Source organism: Ammodytes marinus (assembly GCF_949987685.1).
Source record: "Ammodytes marinus genome assembly, chromosome: 14".
NCBI classification, from domain to species: domain Eukaryota; kingdom Metazoa; phylum Chordata; class Actinopteri; order Uranoscopiformes; family Ammodytidae; genus Ammodytes; species Ammodytes marinus.
The window spans coordinates 13,272,313-13,288,851 of NC_137218.1; the positions used below are offsets into that span (position 1 = coordinate 13,272,313).

At 39.7% G+C, this 16,539-nt stretch overlaps 2 protein-coding genes across 2 annotated transcripts; one reads left to right on the plus strand and one right to left on the minus strand.

The window, feature by feature from the left end:
• The first annotated feature begins 5,392 nt into the window (after positions 1–5,392).
• On the plus strand, positions 5,393–12,258 carry LOC307260760 (calpain-1 catalytic subunit-like). The gene is made up of 22 exons (XM_080041069.1): positions 5,393–5,476; positions 5,569–5,834; positions 5,979–6,066; positions 6,176–6,297; positions 6,397–6,530; positions 7,401–7,593; positions 7,676–7,750; positions 7,910–7,995; positions 8,141–8,212; positions 8,444–8,601; positions 8,890–9,047; positions 9,249–9,260; positions 9,379–9,581; positions 10,276–10,366; positions 10,470–10,550; positions 10,673–10,730; positions 10,861–10,916; positions 11,062–11,130; positions 11,282–11,360; positions 11,460–11,573; positions 11,690–11,742; positions 12,094–12,258. Exons 2-22 carry the CDS (start codon positions 5,595–5,597, stop codon positions 12,118–12,120), a joined length of 2,169 nt encoding a protein of 722 aa, XP_079897195.1. The 5' UTR covers positions 5,393–5,476; positions 5,569–5,594; the 3' UTR covers positions 12,121–12,258.
• Positions 12,259–12,378: 120 nt separating this feature from the next.
• Positions 12,379–16,539, minus strand: nsrp1 (nuclear speckle splicing regulatory protein 1). Its single transcript, XM_080041073.1, has 7 exons — positions 16,519–16,539; positions 15,523–15,613; positions 15,294–15,350; positions 14,990–15,118; positions 14,659–14,866; positions 14,087–14,189; positions 12,379–13,953 (listed from the first exon to the last, which is right to left on the minus strand). The coding sequence occupies exons 1-7, from the start codon at positions 16,536–16,538 to the stop codon at positions 13,185–13,187; spliced, it is 1,377 nt and encodes a 458-aa protein (XP_079897199.1). The 5' UTR covers position 16,539; the 3' UTR covers positions 12,379–13,184.

A 16,539-nucleotide genomic window follows, 5' to 3' on the forward strand; every position in this document is an offset into this window, starting at 1 on the left:
GCTCGTTTAGAGTACCTTTTCATGATATGCTAATTTTTTGAGATAGGAATTTGGGGTTTTCATGAGCTGTATGCCAAAATCATCAGTATTAAAACAACAAAAGACCTGAAATAGTTCAGTTGGTGTGCAATGAATCTAAAATATATGAAAGTTCAATTGTTATCATTACATTATGGAAAATAATCAACTTTATCACAATATGCTAATTATATGAGAAGGACCTGTATAAAGAAAGGTAGACAGTAGTAACGCAAACCAATGTGATGATTGCACATGCTATGCCAACATCCATTTTTGTTTAATCAGAACACATCTGTCAAGTCAATCAGATTATTGTGATTAATTGTAGAGCAGGTCTCTTCACTTTTAAAGGAAGCCTATCTGAGGAGCACACTGTAGATGACAGGTTATCTGTGATGGCCACAGCCGATTGAATCCTGACTCCTGTAAGTCAGCGAGTTTACCTCCTGCACTATCCAGCAATAAGAAAATTATATGTCTTGTGTAACAGAGTTACTGAAGTCGAATAACCTGTAGGGTGAGAAACAGTGGAACAGAGACAGCTTTACAACTAAGCAGCTGTCTGTGGAAAATAACAATAACATGCAATTACCTGCAAGAAACTAATGGCACAATTGTAAAAATTCCTGCAACACACGTAACATGAAACACAGTTTGTGTCGAAGGTCAGCTATGTAGAAAACTCAGCAAAGACATGTCGGAAAGTGCAAAATGACGGAGAATTCTGGTAAAGTCATCGCTAAAGCTACTGTATCTGTAACGTAGGCTAAACTTAGCAAATGTTTCAAGCTAAAATGAGTAAAAGTCGTACGCAATTGATCTAGCTAAAAGTAAAGCTAAATAACTGAGGCTAAAGACTATACTTACTCAAGAGAAAAGCCTTTTAATTTGGGGGTTTGTCAGCTTAAACAGTGACATAGCAGCATGTTGGATGAAGTGGATGTTTCCAGTTTTGAACATGGATATTCACAATGTAAACTGTAATCCGGCAAACTAATGCAGTGAGCTAATGACTTGCTCTTGGGGTTTGGATAAACCTTTTGATTCTAACCATAAAGTTTGTGATAAGACAGAGAAGACACACACAAACACACAGTGTAGTCCATTCTTCACCCATTTGCTTTTGTAGTTTTGGTTTGGAAAGAAAAAAAAAGACACAACCCCTTCACACTTTTTATCTACAGAGTTTTGCTTTAACTACAGCCTTTTGCCTACTGTGCCAATTTAGCGTTGCTAAACAATGATTGAAGGCTTAGCTTAAAGTCAATTGGAAACATAACACAGGCTGGTAGAAAATGTAACACATCTCTAAGTGCTAAAACATCCTACTGCTTTTCCTCAGAGGTGCAGCCATGCTGATCCCTGCCAAGTCGGGCATGCTGTCGATACCTGCATACTATCTGCAATCTACTCAAGTGTCTTTGAATTGCTGGTGAATCATCGGCTTGGCCTAGGCTTGGCCTGCATTGAACTGTATATCTAGGAATATTGTAAATCTGGCATGTGCGGTGCATTAGTAGCCTAAAAATAGCTTTCACATGTCCTAGTCCTGTCACCCAGAGTTTATACTTTGAAACCATTGCCAGCAGCCATGCTCTGACTTTACACATTTAGGTTCTTTATTTGTCTTTTGCTTTGATGTTACTCAAGCCCAGTTCACTTTAACCTGAGAGCTGTCGACCAGCTGCAGTTCATCTGATTTCAGACACCTCGGCTACTGCTCTCCAACATGACTTCCATCATTGTGAAGTAGATTCACTCCATATTAAATAGGACGGACGGAGGTGAAGAAAACCGATCTAACCCAGTGTTATTCAAAGACCAAGATTATAAGATGCTCAAGGACACTCTGTAAAGGGAGTACATTTGAGGATGAGACCATTTTAACAAACCTGGACTCCCTGAGCAAACTGTAGGATCTTACATCAGAGCAGCTCAGAAGTATGCAGTGGCTTAGACCATGTCTAAGGCAGTCCGTCCATTTACAATGTTTTAAAAACTATTTTTTTTTGTGGTGGAATGCAACCTTACAATGTATTTAATTCAGGTACAAAGGCATTCCAAAGTAAGTCCTGCCTAGGTACCATTATGTAATTAAACGTAAGTGTACTCATGGTGGCCTGCAGGCAACTGCTTGGACAATGGAGCATTGACTCTTTGTAAACCTTTAATGGCACAGATGGTGCCTTCGGATCATAGCTTCAGTGCTGGGATATTTCACTTCAAGGTTATCTTTTCATGTCAGTAAACAAATAACTGAAAAAATCAGCAGCAGATCATTTAGATTGTTCTCAACATTTTGACTTCATTCTGATGAAAACATTTAATTTCATGGTGTGGCCCAGGCCCTCATACTCTGATGTACATCCCTAACTCTCACTCTCACAGCAGGCAGTTGTTTTCAAAAAGAGAGCTCTAAAAACCCTGTACTGCACCAAATGTTACAGACTTAGCAACTATAGCCAATTATTGTCAGGGTGCTGGAGTAATTTAGAATAATTTGCATAAAAAGGAATCGATAACCTGTGATTAAAAAATAACGAATTGATACCTCTATGATTGATACACAATACATTTCAAACTCACGCTTCATGGAAAGGAGTCATATCCTATCAACCATTCTAATTAAAGCAATGAGCGGTTAATTAAAAGATATTGCAGATAAATTGTCAAGCAGTCTCAAATGTGACTGACATATGCTGTAACCTATGTATAATTATTTACATTGTGAGCATTATCCTCTTTCTAATGTAAACTGCAATACGACATATATAATCTTTGACAGACACACTTCCACATTCCTGCTTTCTGCTATTTGGTTTCGTAGATTTTTTAGTCAGATGCTTGGGTATCAGCCAACCAATCTCTAAGTGGGCTACACACCTATGAAGCAATGCCAGAAGCTGTAAAAAGAAGAAATACTTTTATTTATCCCCGATGGGAAATTCAGTTTCAACACTCTGTTTTTTTTATTTTACATATCACTCACACACACAGAGTGATGTGCGGCCAGTCTCACAGAGACAGTGCTCGGAGCAGTTTAGGGGTTCGGTGCCTTGCTCGGCAGTGCCCAGGAGGTGAACTGGCACCTCTCCAGGTATCAGTCCACACTCCAATATTGATCCGTGTTGGACTGGAACCAGCAACCCTCCACTCTTTAACCCAAGTCCCCACGGACTGAGCTACTGCTGCCATGAAAATAAACAGGGACCCTGCCTTTAAAACGTGTTGTCTATTTCTTATTCGTGCAAATAACAATGTGATTTATCTTTGCTTTGCAGTTTCTTATCTAGTAGTATTCTAGCTTTTTGGTGCCCTGTTTCCTGTCTCTCTCTTAACCATATAATCCTGCTCCCATTCTTTGCTTCATACAATTATTGTGAAAAACAAAACTTGATTGACATGAGAGGATTTATAGTGGAAAGGCATGTTTTCCCCGGGGGCAAATGTAACCTCTACAGAGGCAGCATGCCTAAGTCCATATTGTCTCTCTCGCAGAGAATGACATGTGAGCCAGCCATGTACTGACATGTCAGTTGGAGAAGAAAAAAACAAGCTCTAAACTGCTTCTCAGTATGCTTATTATTTCAACTCTGTGAAGAAGCATAAACCGGGATCCAATATTAGATTGAGCTATATCCTTATACATTACAAAGTCACTTTTGACATGCCTTTACAAACGTGATCATTATCTCAATAATCTTATCACTATAGTGTCAGGAACATGCTTGTTTCAAAGCCAGGAAGTTTTTCGTTGTTGCATGTAAGCTTGCCGTTAGTTTTGTTGCTACTGAAGTTATTGTTGTTTTTGGGCTGATTTCAACTGATTCCAAATCCTATGCATCTCTGCTTTGCGTGCTGACTCGGCATTATGCAAGACCTCTTTCAAAATTATTTGCATATAGCGCTGCAGCTCCATATATATATGTTGACACGTTTTGGCCGAGGGCTGACAGTGAAAGAAAACAATAAAACACCTTGCTGAAAGGATTACTGCCAAGTGTCAGGATTTCCTGAGCTCACATTGTTCCTGCAGCAGGTGTGCACATTCAAATCTTTACATTCGGCTGGCTCTGGGGGAATTACTCCGTACTTAATCAGAATGAGCAGTTTAGTGCATTCATTCTGCAATACTAGATATTTCCAAACTGGCATGAAATCATCATAAAACATATCCAATTATGGCACTGTGGGGTTCCTAAAGGGAGGGAGGGGGCAGAATAAAAGTACCAGTGGCATATCTGTAATGTAGTTTATCTAAAGCTACCCTGATTTCTATGCATTTCTTATAAAAATTCTAAAGTTTACTTGCAACGAATTTAATATTTGTTGACATAGATATTGTTATATCACTATGTTGAAAATACATTGAATCTAACAATTTTGCACCTTCTATTTGTATTGTTTCTTTCATTTGACCTATTTTCCTATAACCTGCAGTTGTAGCTCCTTATGTGCGTGACAGTTCTCAGGTGCAAATCTTGCCAGTGGCATTTTTCACTAATCCCACCAGCATAACAACTAGCAAAGGCACACTCCCCAGATTCTTGTTAAAAGAAAACTTGAATGTCAACTTGCCCCATCTTCTGAATGCAGACTTTCCTAATTCAGTTAATGCCAAATCTTACATAATCACACTGTTTTGTCCATTTTTCTTTAGTTTTTTCATTGTAGCATAATTCCACACCAAAACCTGTGTCTACTGCTCCATTTCTGATTCAAAAGAAAAGAGATAAAGAGTTGACAGTTTTGACATATCTCGTATGTTACTAAATGTTTTCCTTCTGCGTTTTGTTGTTTTATTAAATGATTAAAGGAAGATATGTTTGAGATACATGAGACACAATGCCACTAATGATGTGCAGTATGTTTCAAAATCAAACTCATTTTGCAGTTTGGGAGAGATACTAACCAAGTATATTGTATCTTTTTGTATAAAATATGGACTTGATACATCGTCGAATAGCTAAGCATCCAAGACAAAGCGGGATTGCCATGTCCACTCTAAGAGAAAATTGAAAAAACAAGGTAATTCAAGTGTGTGAACTTCTAGCAGCACAAAAACAAACGGGTATAGATATACATTCAAGTTTCATGGTAGACTTGATTGTAATTATTTCCATTAAATAATACTATGTAGGCCTATGTATGTGTTCCCCTGGTGCTACGGTGTACACATTAAGAACAGATACAAAAAAGTTGTGAAGTTTAAAGGCCTAAATTACAGGTGAAGCTTTAGTGGAAGACATGATTTACACCAGAACATTTTCTCTGCAAGAATCCTCTCCGCCCCCTGTAATTATAGGTCAGGTCATCCTTAGGCGTGTTACACTCAGGACTTACGCAAGATATTGTGTATATAAGTGAGGTTCCGTCTGCTGCAAAGACCAGACTCGGTACTTCCAAGTCTGTTCCTCGTCTAAAGAAGCAGAAGTTGGTCGTCAGCGTCTCACAGGTAATTATCTCCATCCATCTAGGACAGATGCTTTTGCATTTCAACTTGAAATTAAATTTTTCTTATTTTTCTCTGTTTTACCTGTATGCCAGAGCCTGTCCTAAAGCCTCTTGTCACCATGCCTGAAAATGGATCTTCTTGCACCTCTATCATCAACATGCGTTACCAGGATGGCAGCGAGGGGAGCAGTTCCAACCCTACTAAGTTCAACTACCAAGACTATGCACAGCTGAAAGCTAACTACCTCCGCAGAGGGAGACTGTTTGTGGATGGCGACTTCCCACCAAGCAGCCAATCTCTGGGAGACATTGATTTAGCCAGATGGCGCTTAAACAAAGTGGAGTGGCTTCGACCTCGGGTAAAACTGTGTAGAAATGTGTTTTTTTCTTCTTTAAATTAATCTAATAATATACCTGTATATGTACAGCAGCAGTATACAAACATATTCACATTGTGGTGTTTGCGAAGGTATCTGATTTGTTTCCCTTCTTATGTTGTCCAGGACATATTGAAAAGACAAAACATCAAAGATGATCCCATTTTCTGTAAGAAAGGAGCCTCACGGTTTGACTTTGGTCAAGGCAACGTTGGTAAGCATTGCATATCCAGCTTACAGCTAATGACAACAAAAATGAAAACCTTGCTGAAGTGAAAATTTGGCAGTGCTGAACAAAAATGTTTGCTTTCTTCATTTACCAGGTAACTGCTGGTTTCTGTCTGCAATCAACTCACTGACCTTCAACAAAGGCCTGATGGTGCAAGTTGTGCCCATGGACCAGTCCTTCCAGTCCCAAGACTATGCAGGGATATTTCACTTCAGGGTAAAAGATTAATGATAGATGCTTGTGGGAAAACAGTGATTTCACATACTACATCATCAGCTAACTTGAAATGTCCTGCTTGTCCTTTCTGTCTTTCAGTTCTGGAGGTACGGCAAGTGGGTGGATGTTGTCATTGATGACAGCCTGCCATTTCTTGACAATAAGCTCCTGTCCGTGCACACAAAAGGTGGAAACGAGTTCTGGGTTCCCCTGCTGGAAAAAGCCTATGCCAAGTATGAATGCAAATCACTCATAAGAAAAACTAATGTACACTGTGTGCAAAATTTTTAGGCAAGTTGTATTTTTGAGGATTAATTTTATTATTGAACAACTACAGTGTTCTCGGTCAATCCAAAATGTTAAAGAACCTAAACCTGAATGTTTACGAAAGTAAAAGTGAGGTTTTGTCTTTCTTACGAGAATATATATATGTTTTGCTATTATTAGGCAACTATTAGTATGCAGAATTATTCTGCAACTAAATAAAACAAGGCAACTATTAGTATCTTTAAAGATGAGCTAGTTGGACCTTTTCGGGTTGAAGATGGCCTCAAAATCAACTCCCAAACCTACTGCCAGTTTCTAGAAGATACTTTCTTCAAGCAGTGGTACAGGAAAAAGTCTGCATCTTTCAAGAAGACCATGATTTTTATGCAGGACAATACTCCATCACATGCATCGAAGTACTCAATTGCATGGCTAGCCAGTAAAGGCCTTAAGGATGAAAAAATAATGTCGGAAATTTTTATTTGTAAATTTTTAGTTGTTTTATTATTCTCACATTTTCGTTTTTTATTTAGTTGCAGAATAATTCTGCATACTAATAGTTGCCTAATAATAGCTAAACATATATATATTCTCGTGAGAAAGACAAAACCTGACTTTTACTTTCGTAAACATTCAGGTTCTTTAACATTTTGGATTGACCGAGAGCACTGTAGTTGTTCAATAATAAAATGAATCCTCAAAAATACAACTTGCCTAAAATTTTTGCACACAGTGCAGTAGTGTAACAATTGTAGCACATGCACCAGAAAGAATCGAGACTCTCGATGCTAGATTTGCCAAATTTGCTAAATATTTTCCCCTCCTGTCTCCCTCAGAGTGTGTGGTACATATGGAGACATGAACGCTGGTTTGCCTTCCGAGGCCTGCAAGGATTTCAGCGGAGGCGTGCACATGACCTACCTTCTCGGGAAGGTCCACACCCCGGGCCATGATGTTGAGCTGTGGAACCAACTGAGCAGAGCCACCGGGTGCAACTCAATGATTTGCTGCGGCACTGCTGCAAAAGGGGTAAGGACACATTTCTTAGAACAACAACAATTATTTCAATGAGAAGCCATTGGTCTGATTTAACTGCCTTGTCTGTTTTCAGGATAAGATTGTGAACACTGTAGCGCACACTGGAATAGTGGATGCCCATGCCTATTCTGTCACTGGAACCCATCAGGTAAAGAAATATGCAGATTTTCAGCAACTTAGGAAAGGGCAATAATAAAAGGGGTTTAATTGCCAGGGAGATTTTGTCAGAAATGATTGGCTGACTTTGCCAAAAGAGAAACATTACAAGTTTTTGATTGAAGCCTCTCAATTAATCATTTCATCTTAGGTCCGCGTCGGTGGCCAAAATGTGATGCTGGTGCGAATCATGAACCCTTGGGGCCAAACTGAGTGGAACGGAAAGTGGAGTGACAAGTAATTGAACTGAATATACATCCAATCATATGTGCGGCGCGTTATAGCTAAATAGAAAAATAAAATAGCTCACAGATGGAAACATATGTGTGGTTTTAATGCTGTTGCAGTTTGAAACTTGTTAATTTTTTCCTCTTGTGCTCAGGTCAGACATGTGGAAAAGAGTAAGCCCAGAAGATCGCGAGAAATGCGTAGACCGCAACGATGGAGAGTTCTGGTAAATAGTGTTTCTCACTGCTATCTGCTGTACAAATAACTCTCAATCAGTGAGATCAAACCATATGTTTCCTTGTCATAAAAACATTAGACACACACACAGAGATGATGTTCGAATGTTCAGTAGAACCTTTATATTCTATATATTCTTCTTTAGCTCGGATGTAGACATTAATTTTTTCTGGACATGTTTTCTTTTGTCTCTCTTGCTGCGCCTGCCTTTACCTCCCAGGATGGAATTGGAGGACTTCTGTTACTATTACAACATGGTGTCCATTTGCTGTGAGAACCCCAACTTCCTCGATGGAGATCTGAGCTGCAAGTGGCAGTGCATGGTTTACGATGGCAGTTGGGCGCCTGGGAGATCTGCCGGTGGCAACGTGAACCAATGTGAGCCTAATTCATTCTTTCACATTAAACCACAACCTGCACGACACACACACACACACACACACACACACACACACACACACACACACACACACACACACACACACACACACACACACACACACACACACACACACACACACACACACACACCACACACACACACACCACACACACACACACACACACACACACACACACACACACACACACACACACACACACACACACACACAAACTGTTTCTAAAGAGTCACCTGCATTGTTCATGTTTCTCATTACCCTGTAGCCACCTTTGCGACCAATCCTCAGTACCGCATCAAGGTGACCATCATAAACAAGAAGGAGAAGGACGACCAAAACATCTTGCTCTCTCTGATGCAGAAACCTCAGGAGCAGAATCGCAAAGAAGAAAGATACCTCCCATGCGCCCTTACCCTCTTCCAGGTCTGCATCCTGAGTTTTTAGTTTACATATTGATTTGATATTGATATTGATACAAAACTTAAACCACTGCAGCTGAGTTATGGGATAAGTCATTGACGCTCTTTACATTGTCATTGTTTTAGCCTATTTCTGTGACAAAGAGTTATCCGGCCATTTAAAAACTGCACAATGACACTCTTCTTCCCATTTCACTCCCAACAGATTCCGCAAGGGGTAAGAACTTACATTACACAAAGCAAAACTCAACATTTAAACAACCTTAGTCATGTGATTAATTCAATGCTCCAGGAACTAACTTCTTTCCATTTAATGAGAGTCATATTCTTCCCAGACACCAAAGGGACGTCTGGATTCTACCTTCTTTAGAAGAAACAGGCCCGTGAAGGATACCCAGAATTACAGCAGGGAAAGGGATTTGATTGAGTCGCACAGTCTGGAGCTGGGCGAGTATGTGATCGTGCCCTCCACCATGCAGCCCTACACCAAGGGAGAATTTGTTCTCACCGTCTACTCCAAGGCTGACGTTCAGATCACGTAAGGAAGATCATGTCCTCTGTTGATATATTTTTTGGGGGGGAATTCAAGGATTTGAAGTTAAAGAATCCTCCCTAATTAAATATGAACCGTCTGACAGAGGCGGACTTATCATTTGGCTAAGGGTTAGGGTTCAGTCCAAGCTATCAAGGGCCCAATAAATAGCCTCATAAACCTATGGTTGATATTGTTTTTAAGTGATTTATTTTTCTCTAACTTTTCGCCAATTATTCATTATTTCTGAAAAAAAAACATCCGCTTTAATTATATTAGAATACTTAATAGATCAGTGTATCATGTAGGCTATTAAAGTGCCCCCATACATTGATATTAATGTTAATGTTTTTAAGGTTTATATTGCTGATTATTATTTTTTACTGTACAAATTGTATGTTGAGGATTTGGTAACATAGTTTTTGAAACTTTTAATGCAAACAAAGCCATTTGAATTTGAAAGATTCCTCGTAGGTCTTGTTTAGATACATCAGGATTAAAAAGGGGGAGACTGGGGAGGTAGAGGGCCATATCGCCTTTTCCTTATGCCCCAAAATGTCCAAAACTGCCCTCTTGCCATCTGATCTGGTATTTGGTCGCATTAACATTGTAAACATTAGCGCTTATAGTCTAGACATTGGCTCCAATAGCATGATGGAAACGAAAAGTGATTTTTAAACACTGTCTTCTCTGCATCCAGTCCCCATGAAAGAGAAGATGATGATGATGATCATGATCATGATGATGGACACGACCACGGCGACGAAGAGGATAATCTAGTTCTTCCAGAGGTAAGCCTATGGAATGAAATACTGTGTTGTAGCATACTTTATCTGTCACTGAGAGGACCAGTTGTTTAGATTGCCAATTTCATGTCTGATCCATAAACTTTAGATACCGACTGAAACTGACAAGCCTGAGGAAAACACCACTGACAATTCAACCCGTGCCATATTCAACCTCTACGCCAATCAGGTGTGGCATTTGTTTGAAATATTTCTCTCTATCCACTCATCCGTCTGCTTGTCAATTTCTTATTTTTTTCTGATATCAACCAACCGATCACATTTTTAATACGTTTCTCTGTCTGATATCAGAATGGAGAGCTGAATGCCAGGCAGCTCCGGAAGCTCCTTAATGACAAGTTCCCTCATGGTTAGTTTATTTATAGCCTAGGGGGGCTATCATGCGTCATTTTCAAAACTTTAAAAAAATATGTTTTTTTTGTCATAAATCTCGAGTCAAGATCCAACCAGTCCAGTAATTCTGTGTCTACCATTCACAGGGACCTGGAACGGCTTTGGTTTGGACACCTGCATGAGCATGTGTTCTATTGTGGATGTATCCTTTCAAAGAAGACAAATTTATATTTTTTAAACCTCACTTTTTATTTCTTGTCTCACTAATCACCCTACACTCTCATGCCAGATAGTCACAGATTCATCAGAGTTAAATTGTTTTGAATCCTTAACGAGTAGGCTAAAAGACCGACCACAAGATGACAATGACCTTGAGTGAATTCTCAACTCTCTGGACAAAGATGGAGGAATTCAGGGTAACTAATTTTTATTTTAGTATGAGTTTTATGTAGCCTACCCTAGGCACCGATGATCTCTGAAATGCAATTCCTAATAACAATATCAAGCGCACGCATATTGAAATGTTCTTTTACATTTTTGGGGGATTTAAAAAAAATTCTTTTGCAGAAACTGTTCAATCGCTACGATTCGAATGACGGTGGATCCCTGTCTGAAGCTGAGCTCGGGAAGGCAATTGAGGGAGCAGGTAACATTGTCAAACTTACCTAAAACCTCATGCTCATACAATAAGAAAGAGGAACATGCTTCATATTTACTTGTCACTTTGTCCTTGTGTCCATACCAGGAATTGACACCAATGACTTCATGGTGCAGATGATGATGTTCCGCTATTCAGGCAACTCATACACCACCCTGGAGTCCTTCATCACTCTCATGTTACGCTTGGAAAACACCAAAAGTGAGGAACATGGGATGGCAAACTCCAAATTTTCAAAACGACGATTACTTCTAGCTTTTTCAGTACTGTTTAGCCTGTGTGGAATAAAAAAGTAATGTTTGTGTTTTTCTTTCCAGCCACTTTCGACAACAAGTCTACAGATGGAGTGATCACCTTCACCTGGGAAGAGGTAAGTCTATTTTTCACTTAATGCCATTTATGAACATGTTCTTTTTTCATTGCTACATAAAAATACAATTAATACTGCATTGATAATGTCATTAAAGAATGTAGGTATTACAAGTAAAATGTATGTAAAGTAACATACATAGAATAAAAGTTGTTGAATTAATGTGGAGTAAAAAGTACAATACTTCCCTCTGCTTTGTAGTGTTGTAGAAACAGCATACTATGTAAAAAGTAATGTATAGCCCATGAGTAAGTGTACTTACATTCCACCATTGAAGTAAATGGTCCTTTCCGTGTAGTAATAAGTCATTAAAGGATACTAAAAATTCACCAAACTTTTCTTTGCTTTCAGTGGTCCATGAACTCCATGTACAACTAGACCAAAGCTGACACAGGAGATACACAAGGCAAACCAGTGCTACAATCAAATGCTGCCTCTTTAAGATTTAACATCCTCATTGTGCAAACCCATTTAAAGTAGTAACACGTTTCTGTGATCAAATAATAAATCACAATAATCCTTGTGGAATAAACGTTGTTACCTTCTGAATTACGAGTCGTGATCTTGATTCTTGTACGCACTTTTAACACCACACAGCCAACGACTGCAGAACAAACAGGAAGTGGCAGAAGAAACTGTGGACCACAATTGATTTTATTAACTCATCACCGACTACATCAGAAAGATACAAAAGTGATCAAACACAACATCAATGACTCGTGTCATTCCATACTTCCCTATATACACTCATTCCTGTGTGTGATGTTACAAGAAGATGACATGTGTATGATGTTACAAGATTATGTCATTTGTACAAGTCAGTGTTCCTAGTTCACAACAATAAATCAAAAATCCCCCTATTCATGTCAAAAAAAGAAGAAGCATTGTCCAAGTCTGTCTCTTGGTACGGAAGACCATGAGCACACTCTGCTGTTCAAATATGTCCACTGCAGTGTATGATGGGGGACAGTGAGTGAGGGATCAATTCTTAACGTCTTCCTTATTATCAACAAATCCCACGAAAAGAGTACAACCAACATGAGTTATTTTGAGCCAATTCCACACTGTCTTGTTCTGTAAATACCCAAAGGTGTACCAAATGTTTATTCATCCACGACATCCCCTCCTGGCAATAGTCCCGAACAAATACTCAAATCTATTAACGTTTAAAAAAAACTAAAGTCCTCAGCTGTTACAGGAAATGATTGAGCCTTGAAATAATAAATAAAATGTAACTATATATATTTTTTGACAATTTATTACAAGTCCTAGATCAGAAAATTGACAGAAAATGAAACTAATTCATTGTTGGTTTTGGGTGTTTGTTAACAACAAAGAAAAACATTAAGTAATCAGCCTTTTCATGACATCTTCAACTGAGATTTAAGTTAGGTGCAATTCAGTGATTTTTTTGGGAGGGATGTAGTTGCTACTGTCGGCTCTCAGTCCTCCTCCTTCTCTATATAGGTCTTACAGGCCGAGCGTGCCATCTGTCTGGCCATGTACCTCTCTCTCGCCGAGCTCACCGTCTGATCCGTGCTGCGCTTCACAAACTTGTTCACCTTCTCCTCCTCCTTTCCCTCGCCTTCCCCTTTCTGTCCATCCTCTCTTTCCTTTCCGTGGTCTCCGGCTTCTACCTCTTCGTCCTTCTTTTCCGGCTCTTTCTCTTCCCTCTTCACCACAATCTCCTTCTCTTCTTCCCTATCTTTATCCTTGCGCTTGTCCTCGTCTGGGTTCCTCCTCTTCTCTCTCTCCCCATTCCTGTCCCTCTCTCTGTCTTTGGGGCTCCTGTCCCTCTTGCCGTGCCTGTCCTCCCTCTCTGTGCCTCTGCTTCTGTCATCTTCTCTGCCTCGCTCTCTCTCTTTCCTTCTGTCGTCTCTTCTTCCTCCGCGCCTGTCGTCCCTGTCTCTGCCCCTGTTCCGGTCTCTGTCCCTGTCCCTCGCCCTGTCTCTGTCTGAGTCTCTGTGGCTCTTCTTGTGTCTGTCTCTCTCCTTCTCTCTCTGCCCCTCCTCTCCGCTCCCTGACGAAGGCGACCGCTGTCTGTATTGGCGTTTGGAGTGGGCGGAGTTTGCCCCGGGCTTGCTGAAGCCAGACTTTTGCTCACGTTGCTCCTCATTGTCGCTGCCGGAACTCAGGACATTGTCGTGGGAAGTAGGTGACGCAGCAGGTGAAGTCTTCTCTGTGTCTTTTAAAAGCTTTGACGTGTCAATTCTGTTTTGACACGTTCAGCAGGAACAGAGAGAAGAAAAAAAAATAGGTAAGAACTCAGAATAGTTTACAACAGTATGTGTGTGTGCTCGTTGTGTTTATTGGATGAATGAGCAATGCAGAAGCTACGACTGACTTGTTTGCCGAGCGGTCCGGTATCGCCTCCTCTCCCACGGTCTGATTCAGCAGGTGCCGGTAAAAGCCGCTCAGGTCTTTTTGTTTCTTCACGTCCAAAGCAGCTACACAAAAATCAGTGAGAATCAATGTAAAGTACAGATGTATTTCAGTTCTGGGAGTTACACTATAGAAGGGTCTTAGTGATGTGCTGAAATTGTCCAGCTACTTAAAAAAAAAAGCCTTAAAATTTTAAATAAAGGATAACGATAGGAAATGACTAAGACTAATGGTAACAAGTTAGCATGTTTAAGTGCCTTAAGGAAGGAGATACAGTGCGTATGAAACTGCATTAGCACAATAAAATATATTGAAAGGATTAAAGTAATCTTTCAATAGAATATCTGAAACACAAGCAGGCTTGTTCTACATTTTCAGTTGCTCATGGATGACAAAATAGTTGCTTTGGGTCAATACAATTTGAGCTCCATTCAAATGTGGTTTAAAGTGTTTACGGTTCAAAGTCTCATCATATCACTTACAATAAAATCCTATCTGCCTGCAGCCTATAATAAAGTAAAGTCTCAGTCTAACCTTCGATGGCTGCATCTCTCTTCTCTTTCTCCAGTTCCTCCTTCTGCTCCAGCAGTTTTTGCTTGTAGGCAGACGTAACGTAAGCGTCTTTGTCGGCAAACTTCTCTCCCTCCGCCTCTCTTTCCTTCTGGATTTTCCTTTCATCCCTTCGTTCTTGTTCTTTCTTTCGGTCTTCGACTGCTTTTAGTATCTGGGTGATATATTTTGGCTGTAGTTATAGAATAAAAAGAAAGCAAAAAAGTTAATGTTCAAGAATAAGTTCTAGCTGACACTTTGGTTTTCCTTCACCAGTAGCACGTCAGAACACAATATCAACAAAAGACAGCATTACCTTTTTGTCAGCGCCTTGCAGAACTTTTTTGCTGCTCTCAAGTCTCTTGTTCTGAATATCATCGTATACACCATCGTAGTCATATACAGTGCTGTCCTCTTCCAGGGCTTTCTGCATCTCCAAACGTGTCTTTGGTCAGAGAGAGAGAGAGAGAGAGAGAGAGAGAGAGAGAGAGAGAGAGAGAGAGAGAGAGAGAGAGAGAGAGAGAGAGAGAAAAAAAAACTGAAAAATGTAAATCACTGAGGAGACCAAAGAGTCTATAGCATGAGGTGATCATGTAAAGTATTTGAATTCTTCCTCTCACCTGCTTCATCATCTTCTTTTTGACAGCTTCTCTTTGCAAACTCTCACCAACCGTTGTCTGAGGAACAAGATGCATTAGGGTTATTTGGACAGAAGTCTGCCAAAATGGAAGCTGATTCATGATTTTTTTCTTTTCTTTTAAAGAAAACTGTTAATTTCCATAACAAAAAAATAAACTGAATCTCATACCGTGATTGGTGAACAACACAAATGAAATCAAGTCTACCAACCTCATCATCGGAGTCATCCCCAAACACAGAGGGTTTCTGCAGGATCGCCATCTTTGACGCCCCTTTCTTCTGCGGCAAGATCAGCCCGTACCTGTGGACAATCAGAGAAAAACAAGGCTTCTTAAATCATGCTCAGCAAAGTTCCTCTGAAATACATCACTATGTTAAACTTTCCAAATGTTGCAGGCCTACATTGATCAATGGGAAAGGTGATTGCTATGATGGGGCAAAGGCGTCTGTGCATATGACACCATAACTGACAGCCATTTGCATGAAGGGCAAAGGACATTGTGGAGTGTTTCATATTTTACTGTATAATGAAGATTAGGCATTTGTCTCAAGCGTTTAGATACAAACGGTCCCTTATATTTAAAATGCAGGTATTAGAATTACATCAAAGCAGTCTAAATTCCAAATACTGAATGTCTGCAATTTGCCAATATCAACATAAACACTTTACATTTTCCAAAATCTTTTGTTTCTGAGACAAGCAATGTTCTGCAATGTTGTTCAAACATTATTCACACATCTTTGAGGGTGCAATACGTCATGCACCAACAAATAAAAAACGAAAAACGATAACATTTGCAATACATTTTTTCCCTGCCACTAACAACGTTATTAAAAGACACACATGGAAAGTAAATGGAGCGGTGTTTTCGGGGTAACAATTAAGTAGTTTATAAATATATGGCACATTTGGTGTACCAAGGGCACATATTTAAAGCATAACAAACAATATGAACTCTAGTTCTGTAAACGTTTACGTGATTCAAACACAAGGTAAGCGAAACGTTAGCATTTCGCTAACAGGCAGGAGAGGCAGAACTTGAAGAAACACCGCTTTTCTACAAGTTATCCCGAGCTGTAACACCACGGCTGCTACAGAACAAGTTTGGCTCTTTATCACGACTATAACCATACTATCCAAACCAAGTGGTTTAAGATGATATCATACACAATATCATACCCACGTTAGCATGTTTGCTAACTTACTGTTTTGTAGGGACCGCCATC

Bases quoted from the DNA above. Each gene is read 5' to 3' on its own strand.
- nsrp1 (XM_080041073.1), bottom strand. From the start codon at position 16,538: ATGGCGGTCCCTACAAAACA. The intron at 15,119-15,293 runs GTGAGAGGAAGA...CTCTGACCAAAG, and splicing joins AAAAGAAGATGATGAAGCAG to ACACGTTTGGAGATGCAGAA. The intron at 14,867-14,989 runs GTAATGCTGTCT...CTATAACTACAG, and splicing joins TGCAAGGCGCTGACAAAAAG to CCAAAATATATCACCCAGAT.
- LOC307260760 (XM_080041069.1), top strand. From the start codon at position 5,595: ATGCCTGAAAATGGATCTTCTTGCACCTCTATCATCAACATGCGTTAC. The intron at 9,582-10,275 runs GTAAGGAAGATC...CTCTGCATCCAG, and splicing joins AAGGCTGACGTTCAGATCAC to TCCCCATGAAAGAGAAGATG. The intron at 10,367-10,469 runs GTAAGCCTATGG...CATAAACTTTAG, and splicing joins ATAATCTAGTTCTTCCAGAG to ATACCGACTGAAACTGACAA.